This window comes from Chrysoperla carnea, chromosome 3, assembly GCF_905475395.1.
Source record: "Chrysoperla carnea chromosome 3, inChrCarn1.1, whole genome shotgun sequence".
Taxonomy (NCBI): Eukaryota; Metazoa; Arthropoda; class Insecta; order Neuroptera; family Chrysopidae; genus Chrysoperla; species Chrysoperla carnea.
In genome coordinates this window covers 42,603,391-42,622,315 of record NC_058339.1, presented here as the reverse complement: position 1 = coordinate 42,622,315, position 18,925 = coordinate 42,603,391, and the positions used below count along the sequence as shown (strand labels likewise).

General features: G+C 29.2%; 1 protein-coding gene and 1 non-coding gene across 2 annotated transcripts; both read right to left on the bottom strand.

Moving 5' to 3' along the window:
* Nucleotides 1-531: 531 nt before the first annotated feature.
* LOC123294599 lies at nt 532-18,554 on the bottom strand. The gene is made up of 4 exons (XM_044875680.1): nt 17,946-18,554; nt 2,625-2,794; nt 2,469-2,564; nt 532-927 (listed from the first exon to the last, which is right to left on the bottom strand). Exons 1-4 carry the CDS (start codon nt 18,472-18,474, stop codon nt 535-537), a joined length of 1,188 nt encoding a protein of 395 aa, XP_044731615.1. The 5' UTR covers nt 18,475-18,554; the 3' UTR covers nt 532-534.
* Nucleotides 2,364-2,435, bottom strand: Trnad-guc. Its single transcript has one exon. It is a non-coding gene; the product is annotated as a tRNA-Asp (tRNA).
* Nucleotides 18,555-18,925: the final 371 nt, after the last annotated feature.

Genomic DNA, 18,925 nt, shown 5'->3' with positions numbered 1-18,925 from the left:
TATTAATTTGGATCAAAAATTTGCTGAAAATACTTTTCTAAAATTTAAAAAGGAATCTAATTTACGACACTACAAAATATCTTCTCCCTCATAATAAAATATATTCGAATCAATTTGACATACTTTGATTATTTGTTCCTAAAATTTGTAAATTAAATAAAACTGTAATTCGTTAATACTCGAGCGTAAATGATGTGCTTTGATATTAATTTGTATAAAATATTTATTGGAAGTTCAGTTCTTAATTTAGATAATTAAAATAGATAGAAAAATATAACATTTATAGTGATAATATTATACGAATCGAGGCTACGTAATTTATTTTGAATATTTGTCCCTAAAATTTGTGTTAAATTTTCAATGCTAATGATTTACACGCTGTGATGACATTCAATAACCATCATAAATAAAAAACATTTTTATCTACGCAGTTTCATAAAATTTTAAAATATAAGTACACGAATAATAAATCGGTTATTTTCATATAATTACATATTGTTTGATATGTTTTTATCTATTTTGGTAATAAAATATTCAAGTATTATTACATATCGAATTACTATTATCGTTAGTTAAAACACTTGAATAACTGTACAAGTATCGACTTTTCCAATGAATATATAAATAAGTAAATGTAACAATAATTCCAATACAATTTGCGGTTGCTGAAAATATTAAAATATATGTTAAAATACCATCGACTTCTGGACAACTTAAATCAATATAATGAAAATAAACGGACGGAGAAAGTAATGATGTTGATGTTACATTCTTTTGTATGGATGCTGATCGACACACACATGTTGTATTTAATGTAAACTCTGGTTCACAAATCATTTGGGAAAGTGTTACTATATGTATTATTGCGAATACGGTTGCCGCAATACAAGCAAAACCAGCTACTAAAGTTAAAAATACACTTAAAATCTGTAAAATAATAAACAAAATATATTAAAAATTTAAACAAAAACAAAATATTAAATTTTAAACAACCAGTAAGTATAAGGAGGATATAATGGGTGATTCATTTGGAGATGCTTTTTGCAAAACAAAAATTAAACAAATTTATCGAGTTGTCTTTAATATCGTAAAAAAGAACGGTTCTTTACATTTATTTTTTAAACTTTTGTTTAGTAATGAGGCACATTTCTGGCTAAACGGGTATGTCAACAAACAAAATTGTTATATTTGGTCTGAAGAGCAACCTGAAAAGATTCAAGAACTGTCATTACATTTAGACAAAATAACAGCGGCCCATATTTCATAACTGTCTATGGCGACCGTTATCGTTCCATGATAACGTACTGTTTGTTTCCATTACTTGCCTCACAGCAGGTTAAAACATGACTTTATTGCTTTACAATTTGGTGAACAGTTAATTTCGCGCTTCGAATCGGTGAGTTGGCAACCTAGATCCTGTGACATCACACCCCTAGAAGTTTTTCTTTGGGACTATGTAAGTCCAAATTCAATAAGGATAAGCTGCGTATGATTGAGCAACTTGAAGCCAAAATTACTCGTGTTATTCGACAATAACCACTCGAAATGCTCGGACCCCTTTATCGAAAATTGTGATGACCTCTAAATAAATCATCCATTATAATAATTAGCTTTAAAGGTCAAACCAATAAGTTTCTGATGAAGTAAATTATTGTATTATTGAAGTATTTATTTACTGCCTTAAAAAATAAAACGATGGTATTACGATAAATGGTATATGAAGAGGACAAAAATTGGTATTTAAATATTTGGGGTTGGGGAGAGTCTATCATTAGTTATGGTTATAAAAATTTCTGAATGTCGAAATATTCGAATTAAACATTAATTGGACAAACTCGATATTTAAACCAAAAGACGTTGGAAAAATGTTAAGTTTATTCAAAATATGCATTCTAATAGAAATCGGGCAGATTACGATGATAAAAAATTCTCTACATAGAGGAAACTCTCTCAAAAACCTCTTCCGTAGCATTAAGAACTGTATATGTTCATTTGCAAAAACTGGAGAACAAAATTGTGTAAAGGACCGTTAAAATGTAAATCATGTATATAAATAAAAATAATTTCATTTGATTTGCTCCGTACAGTTTAAGCGAGCTTTTCCTTGTCCAGGACAACGAAAACGAATTTTGTATTCTTAATGTTGCTTAGTATAAATTATTTTTTTCATTTAATGCTTTGGTTTTAATATATGCAAATAGCTTTTAATACTTAAGAGGAAGATTTTCAGAGCCTTTCTCCTTTCGGTGGATGTTTAAATGGGCACTATGGTAATCGGAGCGTAAATTTCGATCAGAATTCCAATTTTTCAGATAGTTAAGTAGTATTTCAAGCATATGTTACTAATATAAAAAAAAAATTTTCTCTCCGGCGGGGAATCGAACCCCGGTCTCCCGCGTGACAGGCGGGGATACTGACCACTATACTACCGAAGACTTGTTGAAATAGTCAATATTTTTGATACATACCTTTGAAGATTGTGCACATGTATGTTTTACATTTTTGTATGTTTTATGTTTACAACATCCTATTAATAATAATCCAATAATTCCAGATACTAAAAGCTAAAAATATCAAGAATTTATAAGAAAACAATTTTATTGATAGTTAATAAATATACTTACAGGTAACGCACTCCAATATGAGTTGTCTTTTCTTGGTAAATTTGGTGCCCATAACAATAACCATAAAGCTACTATACATAAAATTGATCCTAATAATGTTTGAATTCCTACCAATGCGCGTCCTAAACCTTGATGTTGTATTAGTAGTCCTTTTCGTTTGTATTTTTCGGCTGGAACAACAAAAAAAAAAAAGTTAAACTAGGAACATTGTTTGAAAAATTTAAATGAACTGGTTTCTCTTTCATTTTTGTTATTAATGGACTTTTTGTTTTTTATCTTTCAATTTTTGGAAGTTATATTTTGAGTTAACTTTTGGGAAATTAGGTAAATTCGGATCTAACAATTGGCTGACTAATTTTTGAGATATTGTCTTAAATCCTGAATTAAATAATATTATTTTAGAGTGATCTTGGTAAAACATTAATCGCCAAAAGAGAAATTTTTACGTACAAAGATTAGTTTTTAATAAAAATGTCAAAAACCGAGATCGTTTCAGTGGTAGCAAAAGCTGCCATATGGCAGTCACGCCAAAAAATATTTTTTAAGATAGAGTGCGACCGAAGTCGGGAAAGAATAAAAATGAGAGAAATAGTTTTTTAGCAGCGAGCTCCCGTATGTTCGTATCGGGCCATAACATTATATTAAAATCCCTATCTAATATTCTATTATTAAATGGAGATTTGTTGAAAATATGTAATTCGTATAAACTCTAACACGGACATTTTTACTTGATATAATATTACAATTGTAAAACCAATGTCAATCATGCATATAGCTTTGTGACCTTTGTATGATAGATAAATATCCTTAAAACTATATTTATTTATACGCAAATGAAAAACAATGAATATAAAACCAGATTAATCTACAGCAATAAATAGGTAGGTAGTCATTAAAAGAACAGTAAATTTTCCATTAATAAGTACAAGATTATATTTTTTGAAAAATTTCTATAAACCATTTTTCATAGGATTAAAAAAAAAAAAAAAAAAATACTACCTTAAGAAAATATATAGAAATAGTACAAGGTTGTGACACGAATATAATGCACAATTATAATTATCAACATCAAGAAAATAGTTTGCAATGTCCATTAGTGTAGGTATTTTTTTAATTCTTATATTTGAATCACATTTACATACATACAAAAAAAAAATTTCAATAATGTATGTTAGAAACTATTCATTTTAATCTATTCGTTGTGTGGTCATGGTAGGGACAATAAAATCGATGCCTGCGCTTCCAGTGAAAAGTATTTATATATTATAATTTTGGCGATAAAGGACGCTGTTATGACTAACTAATTTCCTATTCGTTACATGTTAATGTTATAAAAAATGTCAAATTAAAACTATCTAAAAAATACTAATTAATTAAACTTAATGCATTAAATTGTGAAAATAAGAAATCAAATTGCACAAATATTATTTTTCAAATATAAATTATGATAATTATTTATTTAAATTTGTGAGACAATAATATTAAATTTTCAATGTAAGTCATAATTGCAATCCATACAATTATATATGCATCCATACAATTCTATAATTAAAGTAATGTATCGTTGTCATGGAAACGAAACTCACGCACGGTGCGAATTGATTTTTTAATCAAATAAAATAAATTGAGTTGGTGCGATTCTCGAGATCCACACGAAATACTTCCCAGTATAATAAAAAGTTATAAAAAGGTCTTGTTAACATTTATAGGCTTTGAATCGAACATGTCTTGCAGCTTATGCTGGAACGATTATTATCTCCATAGATAAATGATATGTTTAATCCATTTTTCAGATTCTGTTTATAGTTTTTTTTCCAGTTTTTTTATTACCAATAAAAAACGGCTACCAATTCTGCTGAAAACTCTCTCAGTTCTTAAATACGCGATTACGCGTCGAATAAGCCCAGTCACGTGTTAATGTCATAATTGGTTCGCAAGAAATTGTATACCAAAATTTTCAATAGTTTAGGTGCTATGGCCGTATAATTAATTAATTTGTTAATAACAAATTTTCTCCCACTCTGAGCGATGAGCAAGTTAAAAATTCAGATTCAGCGGGTCAAAATACGTCGAAATACACTCCTTGTTCGGTAGGACCAGTAAATGCATTCGAAACCCACTCAGCTCCTACACTATAGTATGCAAAAATGTTTCTTGATTGTTAGTCCAAAATATTTCTAGCTCATGACTGACTGATGGGCAAAAAAAACTTCGAAGAAATAACAATTTGCAAGTAATATAAATATTATCGAAGGTAATAAATGGCGCAGTCCGCCACCAAATTAGCAAAGAGTAACATTCATAATAAGAGTAATCACTAGCTAATTCTTACTGATGATGACTACTTGGTAGTCGAAAATACGTATTTTAAAAATACAAAAAACTGATCTAGGAAATTGGGGCAAAAATCGAAATTTATTTGCAAGTAAGTATACATATATTTAAGATGTTAGTTTATTAATATTAATTTCTTTGTTGCCTTCCGATAAAATTAAGAGAATCATAGAAGGATTTAATTTTTACTACGCTTCCACCATATTTTTATCATAATTTTGTATTGTCATCCGATTTTGAGCTCTCTATCCCATCAAGAAGTAAAATGACTTTAAGTGAACAGTTTCTATTTCAGTTGATTGAAACAAATAATAATTAATTTATATTATAAACAAAAATGATAAATAATGCTAATTATTATTTTTTGTAATGCTGTAATATATGCATCAGGTAATTATTTATCAATTAAAACGTCGTATTTATTTTAATTAATTTTCAAATTTATTATATAAATTATTTATGCGACAAAATTAATTAATGTAGGTATTGCTTGGTGATGATAGCTTCTTGTTTAGATCTTTATCAGTTTTATAAAATATGATCACAAAAAGCGTGCAGATCAATTACTATTTGCAAGGATGAATCCCGAGATCGATTTATCATTCCGTATACAAAACAGTTCACTCAATGTGCTTAAATGTGGCTTTTTATTTGAAAGCGTGTGCGCTCTTTTTATTCCACTAACCAAATGACCGTGAGCTTATAAGAAAACAAAATTCATTTTTTTGTCCGCCTTTTAAAGAAATGATAAAATTAAGGTTCGTAATGAAGGAATTTGAACCTTTAGCCTTGGCTCGAATTTTGAATTTATATGAATAAAAATGGTATAGAAAGGCTTGAAAAAAGTTAAATTGCCAAAAAAAAAACAGTCGCATTTTTCAGTCCTTTCGAAGCTTTCGACATTTACAGCTTCCTGCCATTAGAAAATGCAAGAGAAATTAACTTAAAGTTTCTATATAAATAATTAATTTTAAAATATATTAATTCTTTGCGTCCATAATAAAAATCCAATAATTTGAAATGCAAGACATAAAATCGTTTGCTATTTTATGTAAGTGTAAATACTAAAGATTCCCGGTAATTTTCCCAATATTATATATAATTTCTCTAGCCCTTTTTCTGTCGGCCCGCTAGACCTTCCTTATTCTTTACAATTAAATGATTTACCCCTCATTTTGCGCATCGATTTGGTGCGCAGTGCAGAATTCCCCACGGAAATTGAATTTTTTTAGTAAAATCAATAACATTTTTACAGTTACGGCAGGTCAAAGGCTAATAATTAATTTTATTAGTTTATGAATTATCGATTTTAAAAAGAACAGGTTTTATTACTTTATTGTTTGTAATAAAAGTGTTTTATATCCAAAATGATATTTTTCACCTTTGTAATCAAATTTTAAATGGTAAACTTTAACACAAAATTCCCTTTTAATTTATTATAATAATTAAAAAGTTATTTTATGGCTGAAATCAAAAGAATATAATACTTTTTAGAAACGCAAATAGTCAGGTTTTTTTCCATTGAGAGATATTCTATTAGTGTTTTTTAAAGTTACACATTAAGGCATTTAACTTGAAAAAAATGTCAGTGCAGATTTGCAGAACATTCTTTAACAGGATTTAAAAACTTGGCACGAAGGCAGTTGTCGTTCCATTGTGCGAATAGTCCTTACTATTACACAGTGATGCTTTTCACTTATTATATTCTGCTTGGCACGAAGGCAGTTGTCGTTCCATTGTGCGAATAGTCCTTACTATTACACAGTGATGCTCTTCACTTATTATATACTGCCTTAAATTGAAGAATACATATTTAAAATCCCTCATTAGAACTCATCGTTTTTGCATTAGATAATTTTGGAAAACTATGAATGAATTTAAAAACTCCGATTGAACTAAAATTTTCCATGCAAGTATGACCTGATTTCCCATCGCTTCCACCTTATCTGATAAACATACGTTTTTTAAGTTTTAAATTAAAAATGCTTTTGTAGGAAAAAGCTTTGATTTTACTAAACTATTTGTAAAAGCTTGAGATATTTCGAATCATTCTTGACATTTTAAATTGAGTGGATCCAACTTTTACAAATAGTCATGTATGAGTAACTTAAAAGAAAAATTGTTTTCTACTTTTTGTAGAAATAAAATCATGCAATAAAATCTTATCTTTAAAAAATAATTTTTTATTTAAATCTTTTTATAATTGCACAAAAACATTTCGGAACTGCATAATTTGTTTAAAACTGGTTGATAAACTGGAGTTTGTTTGAATTTTGGCTTTTGAAATTTTTAAACTGAATTTTTGTTTATGCTCTTTTTATATTGCTTATCCGGTGCATCATCATATGATGGTAAACCATCGACAACAATGGTTCCCACAGTTTTTCCAATGGTTGCTAAACATCCTGTATGTTAATAATAATATTTACAGACCCCCTAAATGGCGTGGTTAACTGAAACAGTTGATGTATTTTTATTGTTAAGTTTATACAATAGGTACATATTTGGCAAAGTTTTTTATTCTTCAAATGACAAATGTTTGTATCTAATATTAGTAAATTTGTATGTCTACATAAAATACAATTTCCGTTTCGCATACTTTATTGAATGAAGCATAATTTTGTGAGTAGGTACTTATTCACTTCCGTAAAAAATTGACAATGTTAATACATATACACAAACATCCGTTAAGATAGCAGAGCAACTTATGCGAAACGATATCGAGAAAAAAATAATAAAAGAAATTTTAGGAAACGTTAAAAGCAAATCGAACTACTGATTACTTCCCGTGATTCTAGCTTAATATACTATCATCTTTCATTATTACATTGCTGTTACTTGGACTTAACTTTGCAACCACGCGTGGTGATTCAGAGTTCACCATTCTACTTTGGGATGGATCAATAACACATGGATAGCCAAAATGGATATTTATTTTGAAAACTAGAAATTTTCTATTTCACTGTAAACAAGAAAGTGCGAAGGAAGGGGAAGGTCACTTTAAGATGTTACAGTCTCAAATCATAAATTTCAATATTCTACGGCTAATTGTTTTTGAGTTATGTATACTAAAGTATACACAAGTACGAAACAATTCAAAATTCGTAATCAAAGTACAGTACAGGGTATCGATATTCCTAACCCAAGCTCTAATCCAAGAGAATTCTCTGCCCTTTCTAATCGACGTATTTCTGTAACTTGTAATGCTACGCAGGCAGTAATGTAGCGTTCATTATAAGTGCTGCACATATTGTTATTCAATATCGACTATAAAAACTGGTAATAAACCTACCTTCTTTGAGAATGCCAACCGAATAAATTGAATTAAAAAATATTCTACAAGCCGTTTTCGAAAGTATCAGATAAAAACGGAAAATCTAAAAAAGTTTAAAATGCATTACCTACATAATTTAGTCCGTATACAGTCTATGTACACGGAAGTTATACCACCCACAAAGTTGTCAATTATTTATTTATGAATATGCAAATAGACAATGGCTCTAGCTAGATAAAAGTAGCTTCTTCTATTCTTCTTTTTGGTATTGAAATAATTTACTTAATTGAATTTCATTTTTACTTAATTCAATTCAGTACCTACTGTACCCCCCTGCAAATAATTTTTGTTGAATTTTAAAACTAAAAAATTAACATCTGGAGATATCTTTATTTCCAAAAAATGTAAAATCACTAATTTTTCAAATCAATTGATGTGAAAATTTTGTTTGATATTATAAATGCTTTATTCAAACAACTCCATTGTTCTTGCTTTTTGATTATTATCTCTTGTAATTCTTATCAAAATTAAACAATCTTGAGGGAAAAGAATTACTTAACTGTAGGTATTGTTAAGTTAAGCGTCTGCTAATCTTTTTCATTGTACCTATCAGTTCTCTAAATCATCGATTATAAAAACCCAAATTGGAAAAATGGAAAATTTTTAAATCATAATATCAAACAATCACATTGATATTTTGTTTTTAGATAGAAACTTGCTTATATTGTCATTTTCACTAAATTTTCTTATTACCACTTAATCAAAAATTGTTTTGACAATAATGTGATATATAAACTTTAGAAATGAAAAATGAAATTGTTTTTAACTTTTTATTTTCCTTGATCATAACATATCTAAGATATTTTACAATTGTATTTCGAAATAATGAATTTCTTTGGCATTAAAGTTCATTACGATAAAGGGTAAACAAGTAAAACATTTCTTATCAAAAGAGTGCCCGCTCAAGTCGAAATTCATCTACGTCAATAGATTTTTCAATTAAAATACATAACTTATAGCGAAAGGAATATAATTCTATCGGGTGTGAGGTACATGGAAATATCTATAAATCTATTCTAACACTTATAAAACGGAATAAAATTGATCTACCTATAATACAAGTAAGTACATAGACGTCCTTACGGGGGGAGGCACAGGGAGGGGGGGTAATTTTGATCTACCTTGAAACGGAATAAAATTGATCTACCTATAATATAAGTACGTACCTACTACCTATATAATATAAGATCAATGTCCTCTTATGTTTTTAAAACGATAAAAAAACAATTAATTAGGCACATATCAAAATAACAATAATACTAATATGTATATGTATAACAACAAAATAATAGTTAATAACATTTTAAGTTCTTCAACCTACGTAACCAACACTAATTTGTTATAATATATTTATTATTGCAGCAGTAGATGGTTCCGCTACTTTACGAACCATTTAGTTTTCTAAACGTTTATTTGTTTTGTAAATAACTATAGATAATAATTATTGTGTAAGTCATCCATAACGTCATTGCTTAGAATCCACAAGTTTAAATTGATATATAGAGCATACGATAGTCAGGTTTTCTATATCGAATATCCGTGTAATTATTTTAGATAAATGTTATAATTTATTCAGGATATATAATTCGGAAATGCCAAATCAAACAATCTAAAAATAGTAACTTATATGTATACGTCATTTATAAACCGTAAGATAGTGACATATTTGGGTGCTCCATTGTCCCGTTTCTGATTCGAAGGGGAATAAAAAGTTAGTCCTCAGTGCACCATGTAATTTTTTTAGTCATTACCACACGTTCCAAACTTTGCGAGTAGCGTCGATTTGACGATTCTGCCATACTTTATATTGTGACGATTCTCAGAAATGCTGCGCTTTCAAGCTTGATGGGTCTAAACAATTCAATATAACCGTGTATTCATTATTTACGACCACGTACTCCTTACTTATTGTAAATAAAATATTATGGTGGCCACCGTCTGTAAAACATCAATTTAACAGGGTATTGATTCCTGATGAGCACATGACAGGTGTCTGAGGAAACATTTAATAATTATATGCATAATTTGACGATTGAGCTGTCCGTCAAATTTTTTGCATTGTTTATCCAATCCTACGTTCGAAACATGTTAGTAAACAAAACATTGGTCAGGCTGGATAAACAGAGCAAAAAATTTATCGGACGATCAAAAAAATAATACATATATTCATTAAATATTTCCGTAAAAATCAGTCATGTGGTCATCAGTAATCAATACCCTGTTCAATTGTCGTGTTACGGACGGTGCACTCAACCAACGTTGCACTACATTTGTCGGACAGTACTTATCTGAGTATTTAGGCCACGTTATCTTTCATTTACAATAAGTAAGGAATATGTAATAGAGATCGAGAGATCGTAAATAATCAATACAAGGTCAAACTGACTTTTTTAGAGGCGTCAAGCTCGAAAACGCAGCATATCAGAGAGTCGTCTTAACATAAAGTACCTATGGCAGATTCGTCAAAGCCACTCATGAAGTTTGGACCGTGTGGTAATAATCGAAAAAAATATGTGATGTACTGGGGACTAAATATTTCAATGGCTGAGAAAATATACTAAGGTTTTAATACAAATACTTCTTTTTGAAAATATTTTGAAAACAGTGGACTTAATGTCAAGAATACATTTACAGTACCTTCTTAGTGAAAAAATTTTCTACAAATAAGTTACACTGATATTTTCCCATACAAATAACCATTTTTGGTATAAATCATGAGTACAGGATAAGAAATATGGTAACAAATTTTAAAAACGAGTCTGTTAGAATTCAACGGCTAATGAAATCGCTAAGTTTTCGAGATATATCTTCATTTTTCCGCTTACGAAATTTAGGCAGGAGATACTATCTTTCTTTTTTTAGTTTTATAAGATTCAATTTTTTGAAGGATGTTATATCCGACTTTTACTGTACATGAATATAGATATAATTATATTATTATTTCATAAGTTGTATTTATTTGTTTTATTACATGTGGGTGGAAAAGAAAATATTGTAACCATAATTTTTAATACTTTTTATTGTTTTATTATACCAATGTTTATCAAGATGGTCTACTTTTAAAAAATACTACTTATTCTTATAGTAGGTAAATATTTACTTTTTAACTTACAAAATATAATAACATCGTTTTGAATTACTTGGATTGTTATCAATATAATAAATACGTATCTTTCTATTTCTATTCATATAGCGGTACTTCGATAGCTCGAGTGTCAAGGAAAATGCATAAAATTTCGAGTTAATGAGTTTTCGACTTGTAACCTACCGTTCGAGATACAGAGGATCTGATTGCTAAAATTTAGATTCAGAAAGGCGCGATTATATTTTACTTACTACATGTCATTACATTATGCTACGGCTTACGGAGTTTGCTTTTTGAAATTCGAGTTACAGAGTATGTACTATCAAAAACATTTTGTTCGTGTTACAAAGATTAATAATTCAAGGTACCGCGTTTTTGGGGATTCAGCGGAAGGGAATGGCATTTTTTTTCGGCTAACTGAGGAATACGACTTAACTAGGCTTGAGTTATCGAGGTTCCACTGTATTATGTATAATGATCTCCCTAAGGAAAAACGTAATTAATAGCCAATCTATTCGAGGTATGTAGGCATAACGTCGAAATATTTTTGCGCATAATTTGCGCTCTCACGGGTAAAAATTTAGCTTGATATGCCAATAAAAATTTCAGCTTGATATGCCTTTTCGTTTTTGAGTAATTTTGATGACAGGCGGACAGACGGCAGACGACAGACAAAGAACCGAAAATGGACTAATTAGGTGATTTTATGAACACCTATACCAAAATTTTGTTCATAGTATCAATATTTTAAAGCGTTACAAACTTGGGACTAAACTTTGTATACCTTGGTATATTTCATATACATGATATAAAAATCAGATCTATTTTTCGATACGAGATTGATATTAAGGGTTTACAGAGCGCATTTTACAAAAAGTAAAAAATATATATACCTTAAATTCTTCCTTATTTAGTGTATACCTAATAATTTAACCCAAATAAAGCCATCGGGCATATTTAACAATTATGTGTAGATGATAAAATTATATTGTTAATTAATTTATTTAAGTAAGTAGTTAATTATCATTACTAGGCTATTATACTACAATCTAACTCTTAATATGGTGAAAAAATAGAAATCGATTCTACAGATAAAATATTGAAGTTGAAGATGTTTATTGAATATAAATAACATTGATTTACAGGAACAGATGTTTAACACTGATAAATAATACTATTACCATAATGATAGAAACATGTACATTTATGAACAATTATTGTTATTAAAATTATTGTTCAATAATATTTTCAATTTCAAATCAATTTAAAGTTATGTTGTGAGTGGATATTGATGTTTGTACGTCATTTAATTCACAAAAATGGAATTTCTATATAATTCATAATCTTATAAAACTTCTTTATAGAATGCAGAAGGAAAGTATTTAAATGGATAAGATCGCTGTTACGTGCAACAATATTACTAACCTCTGGGAATATCCAATTTTAAAGAAGAATCGATATAAGCTCCTGATCAACAGATATAGTAAAGTAAGGAAAAAAAACCACAGCGAAGGGAACCACAGCGAAATGTGCCCGGATTATCTAGTACTAGCGACCCGCCCCGGCTTAGCACGGGTGCAAGGTTCAGCCTGCGTTTGCAATGTATGCGGAAAAAATGTAATTATTTACGACATCACATTAGAAACCTCAAAAATAGCAGTACTTCTTCACTATTTAATGGATGTTATTATACATATAAACCTTCCTCTTGAATCACTCTATCTATTAAAAAAAACCGCATCAAAATCCGTTGCGTAGTTTCAAAGATTTAAGCATACAAAGGGACATAGGGGCAGAGAAAGCGACTTTGTTTTATACTATGTAGTGATGGTAATAATATCAATTTTTGCTTATGCTTATGATTTTACGTATTTACTGTCGGCAGTTTCCTGGACTGCGTATCATTTTTTTGGTCTTAAGATCGCATATTTCTTTACCGAATATGGTCAGCGCATACTGGTTTGAAAATTGAACTTAAATTGATTTTAGTGTTTTTTTTTCCTGATTTTAAAAGAGCTAATCTTGTACTACGTACTGACAGTAAAATTTATGCACAATGTCTAGTAGTTGGGAAATAAGTAACTTCAGATTAATTCGTGGTCTTTAGGCAAAGGAAAATTTGTGTAGAAACTTCCAGACCCGAAAAAATTTCTTTTAAACTATCTGCCTTTATCTGAATAGGAAGAGCTGAGATATTCAAATTGTTTCTAAGCCGGTATAGAATTGTCGGTTCTCTCAAGGAAAAAGTAAACAAGATATGCATATCGTACCGTTGATATTGCTGAGATTCTCGAATTGAACGAGCTTGCTTGAAATGGTACAAAGCTACCGTTCACAAGAATCATTAAATGTCCAGATGTATTCTATATGAATTTTAAGCTACTCCTGAAACCATTCTAGAACAAACCAATACTAAGGGAAGATAGTAACACTCTTGTGGTATCGTAAGACAGATATGACCAAATTATATTTGGAGGCTTTCTAAATCTCATTTCAACAACCTTTATATACTGTTATAGTAGCTGCCAGGGTACTGCCTGAGAGGCAAATTTTCTTATGTTAAAATTTTTAAAAACTCAAAATTATTTAAGGAATAGAATGGCTGAAGGTGTTCTTTAACAGGCTTTTGGGAGATGGTCTCTTTTTAAGATAAATTTCAATCGTTTAACCGCTGTTATAATCTAATTTGTGTGGCCTTCTCAAATACTAGGTATTCAGACATAAGATGACTTTATGAAAACATTAATTTACGAAATGTTTTAATGAATTATGTATGAAATGCATAGCATATGAAATGAAAAATTAAAATTTGTGGTGTCGTATAAAAACATTTGATGTATTTTATAGATAATTAAAATATCTCTTCATTAGAAATAATAAATTTTACCCAAGCTGTGTCAACATGAATGAAACGAATCATCCGGTCCAATGTCAAGTTTACCAGACAACATATACACGTATGACACACACCTACAACTATTTATATGGTTTATTTTTGAATTGAAATTAAAATCAACGGAACAAACAAAAAAATAACAAAAGAGTTTACAAACAAAAAATTTACGTTAATGACTTTTTATGTGTTTCAGAGCATGAACGCTATGTGCTTTAATTAAATATTCGTCAAATGTACAGTTAAACTACATCATACAAGGATTGGTAAGTATTTCTATTTAAGGTTATTCGATTACTAGCAAAGAAGAGAAATTTTTATCAATACAAAATATGTAGTGTATTTTTGAGGAAATAATTTTAATTTCCTGAAATAAGTATAAATGCAAGTGAATTATCAATAAAAACAAGTGAAAACAAACAATTGAGTTAATTGTTGAAATACCATGTAAAGAAGGTGTTGATAACGTAATCGTTTATTTTTTACATCATATATGTAAAGAAAAATAGCCAAACATACATATATACACACTTAAAGATATTCCCATATAAAACATACTATATAATTTGTGCCTAATTTGCGTTCTCACAGGTAAACAGTGATGTTTACGACAAAATGTTTCAAGCAAAAGTTGTTTATTTTTTATAAGGAACATTTTTTACATTTAAACGGTTTACAAAATGGGTCCTATGGACCCAAGACCCAATTGACCTATGAAGCTCATTTCAGCTTTGGACTAATGAACTAATCGAAAAATGGTCTTACGGGATTATTATGAGTGTTTGTATGGACATAACGATAGAATCACTGGATGGGTAGAAACGGATCCTTTAATTTAATAGCAAATTATTTTCAAAATGATTAAAAAAAAAATCGCTAGGCTTGTATTTTAAGTAGTGTTGCTGTAGACACATGTCATAAAAGTTTTAAAATAAATTATGTAAAAACTTTTCTTCAGACAGTATGCTTCGTTTAAATAAAAATAAAAATGAATAAATAAAACAATTTTTGAAGTAATTAAAATAAAATTAACATCATTCTTAATTTTATCTCATTCACAAATGAAATGTGCTCATTATTTCTTATTATACCATGTATATATGTAATATACGAGGTATACTAAGTTTAGTCCCAAATTTGTAACGCTTAAAAATATTGATTCTACCAACTAAATTTTGGTATAGGTGTTCATAAAATCATCTAATTAGTCCATTTTAGGTTGTCCGTCCGTCATTGGGTCTTTGTAAACATTATTTTTGACCGATTTTCTTGAGAAAGCCTAAACTAATTTTCTTAATGCCTACCTTAAAATGAGAAAAGTAACGGCATATTCACCTAATTAATCGCAAACGCTCTATATACTCATAGAATATAACAAATTAACGTTTTTGATTATCAGAATCCTATTTGAATGATGAATCTAATAAATTAGTATTTAATTTTCTAAAATGTGAATTGAAATAGATGATACATAGATTATTATAGATAGATTTGCTATTTTCAGTATTTGAACACATTTAATGACCCATGTAAAATTAATGTTCCGTTTCATTGACTCAACTGTTTATTTATATTTTATAAGTAGATATTGTACCATACATTACCATTATATGTTATTATTATACATAGTTAGATAGCTTAACTATAAAATATAAATATGTATATCTAGCTGTTTTATAAAGGTACATCAACAGGATATAATTAACTAAACATTACCTATTAATAACACAAGACTTATATTGTAAAGTTCTTCTTCCGTTCAAATCACAAAATCTGTATCGAAATAGTCTACAAGTCTACAATTATCTTTATACAAATATTAGAAGTATCTTTGTTGTGTGTGTAGTCATGGTACAGACAATAAAATCGATGCCAGCGCTTCCAGTGAATAATTTTGGCGATAAAAGAGGCTGTTAAGACTAATTTGCAATTCTGTACATGTTATTGTTATTGGAAATGTCAAATTAAAATTATTGAAAAACAGTACTTTATTAAATTTAATGCATTAAAGATTGTGAAAATAAGAAATCAAATATTATTTTATAAATGTAAATTATTATAATAATTTATTTAAATTTGTGAGACAATAATATTAAATTTTCAATGTAAGTCATAAATGCAATCCATACTATTATATATGCATCCATACAATTCTATAATTAAAGTAGTGTATCGTTACCAAGGAAACGCCTCACTAACGGAAATATCTGTCACACCAGTAAAAAATAAAAAAATCCTGGCAAAAAATATTTCTGCCAGAATAAACTCTGGTATACCTAGTCCATATTGTACCTATCGTAAAATAGTATTGATTCATATGCGAAAGTTCTAAATCCGTGTACCTAAATGCGGTTTTCCTGTCACGGGCTCCAGGGCTATCAGTAAGCCTTTCACATTGTAGAGACGTAGGTTAAGTTTTGTACGATATACGTATGATTCGCACTCGTGTTACGCACTCATTGTGCAAATTTCGCAGGCGTACGATAATAATGCTGTTATTCGACTAGTATCGTAAACATTGAACAGGCTCGTTCATTGAATAACCAGTACAGTTTGGTCTTGTACATTCTATAATAGGATTACATTACCTACATCCAAGTGTGGAAATTTTGTTCACCTTGATAATGAATTGAAAAGTTATTACCAATTGTACATATGTAATTATTTTTAATCTCATGGGTGCATTGATGCACGCATATATGTGTGATTAGATTAAACTACAAAGTATTATTGCTGACCCTTATTTAACCACTTATGTCTTAATGGGAAAGTATTTTGTAGTATTTCCAAGAGAAAACATGATAAAAAATTGCTTCTGGCAGTAAAAATACCGAGAGTCACAAAAAAATCTAAAATTAATAAACTTTTTTGGTAGAAAAGGTGACAATATTCAAGAATTTCGGAAGTTAACTATGATAGAAAACATGTCAAATGTAACAGCGATGATGTGATTCTAAAACTAATTGAAACTAATTCTATTGATCTATTCGACACCATGCATAAAACTGAAATCATTCCATGAAATTGGTTTAAGCCGACATTCTTACTACTTCCAGTAAAACATAGCGCGTTTAATTTTTAAGATTATTTTGCTTCCAACATTTTAGTTAACCAATATAAAGATGATAAAAAGCGTTTACCCATGGCCTATCAATTACGCCAAGTTATTTGACAGTTAGACACTTACAACTTTTTGAGACACTGAAGGCAAAAATTAATTGACATGGTGGAGATAGAAATTTGAAATAAATTTCCATTTGAACCATTTAGCTAAAGTTCGTAAGAAAGGAACGTTTATATAACGTTTCCTTTATTTTGCCGTATGCATTCTGAAATAATGGTGTGGATGTCAATAACTTGCGGTATGCATACACGTTTATCAATTTCTCTGGTTGAAAAGATGTGTCTTACACAGGCACAGAGAATGGACTGAACGTCCCCATCTCAGAAAATAGGAGAGGAAAAGCTATCGTGCGTCCAGTTGATCTTTCTCTATGTCAATGCCACAGGCATATAGAAAAGAGACAGGAATTGACCACACGTTTAATTTCTCTCTTTCTAGAGAGTAGCCAATTTCTTGACGATATTGCTTAGTCCATTCGCTAGGCCTGTTGTGTCTTATAATATAAGAAATGCCAACTCCACACCCGAATAGAAATAAATAACAATAATTACCTTTTCCACTACGATTCATAACAATCATACGACTATGTCGTAAACTATTACGTGTTGGTGCATGTCGTCCCGCTATCGTTGATGCCGCTATATTCTGGGGTACCGTCGTATTCAAACAATACGCTAAGGACGGCTGTTGAGGCGGCTGTGAATGACTACTTAACACTGATTGTGAACGCGAATGTGTTTTATTAATTAAATAATTTTTATCACCATTTAGATTATTAAATTTATTATTATCATTTCTCTCACTAATATTATCATTTTCATTATTTACATCATCATTATCATCTACATCATCTTCTGGTTGTACTAGCGGTGCACTAGGTTGTACATATGATGGATAACCATTTAGCGTTGCTGTACCATTGACACCATTATTATTATTAGTATTATTGTTAATATTTACACGATAATTATCATAAAAACTAACAGGTCGTCCATGTGATTGTTGCAACTGGACTTGTGCACGATCATTTAATTGTTGAACAATTGTATTAAAATTTGAATTATTAGTGTTCATAGACATTTTTGACAAATTTTTTTTATTTTTTCACATATTAATTTTTTTTTTATTCTTTGTAGCTTTTCTATTTGTAGTAAAATATCCTGTAAAAAATGAAAAGAAAACATTTAAGATAATTGTTTATAAAAAGAAAGATTAATTAGTAAAACGTACAAATAAATTTCTAAAGTTAGCATATAACAATAAAAATGTTTTTTATATCATTAAAAAATTTTTGCTCAACTTTTGGATAAAATGAAAACAAACAATTGATTGAGTTAGTTGTTAAAATACCCTGCATGGAAAGTGTTGAATGTCAGTGCTTACAGTATTTTTTTTTATAAATTAGAAGAGTTTAAAAAATCAACACAATTATGTCGACCTTTCGGCAGCCATTTATTTGGTTTTCGAAAATTTCAATAGTAAGTAATAAGTATTCTCAAGATTTTTTTTTATTTTCCGAAAATGTTTTATA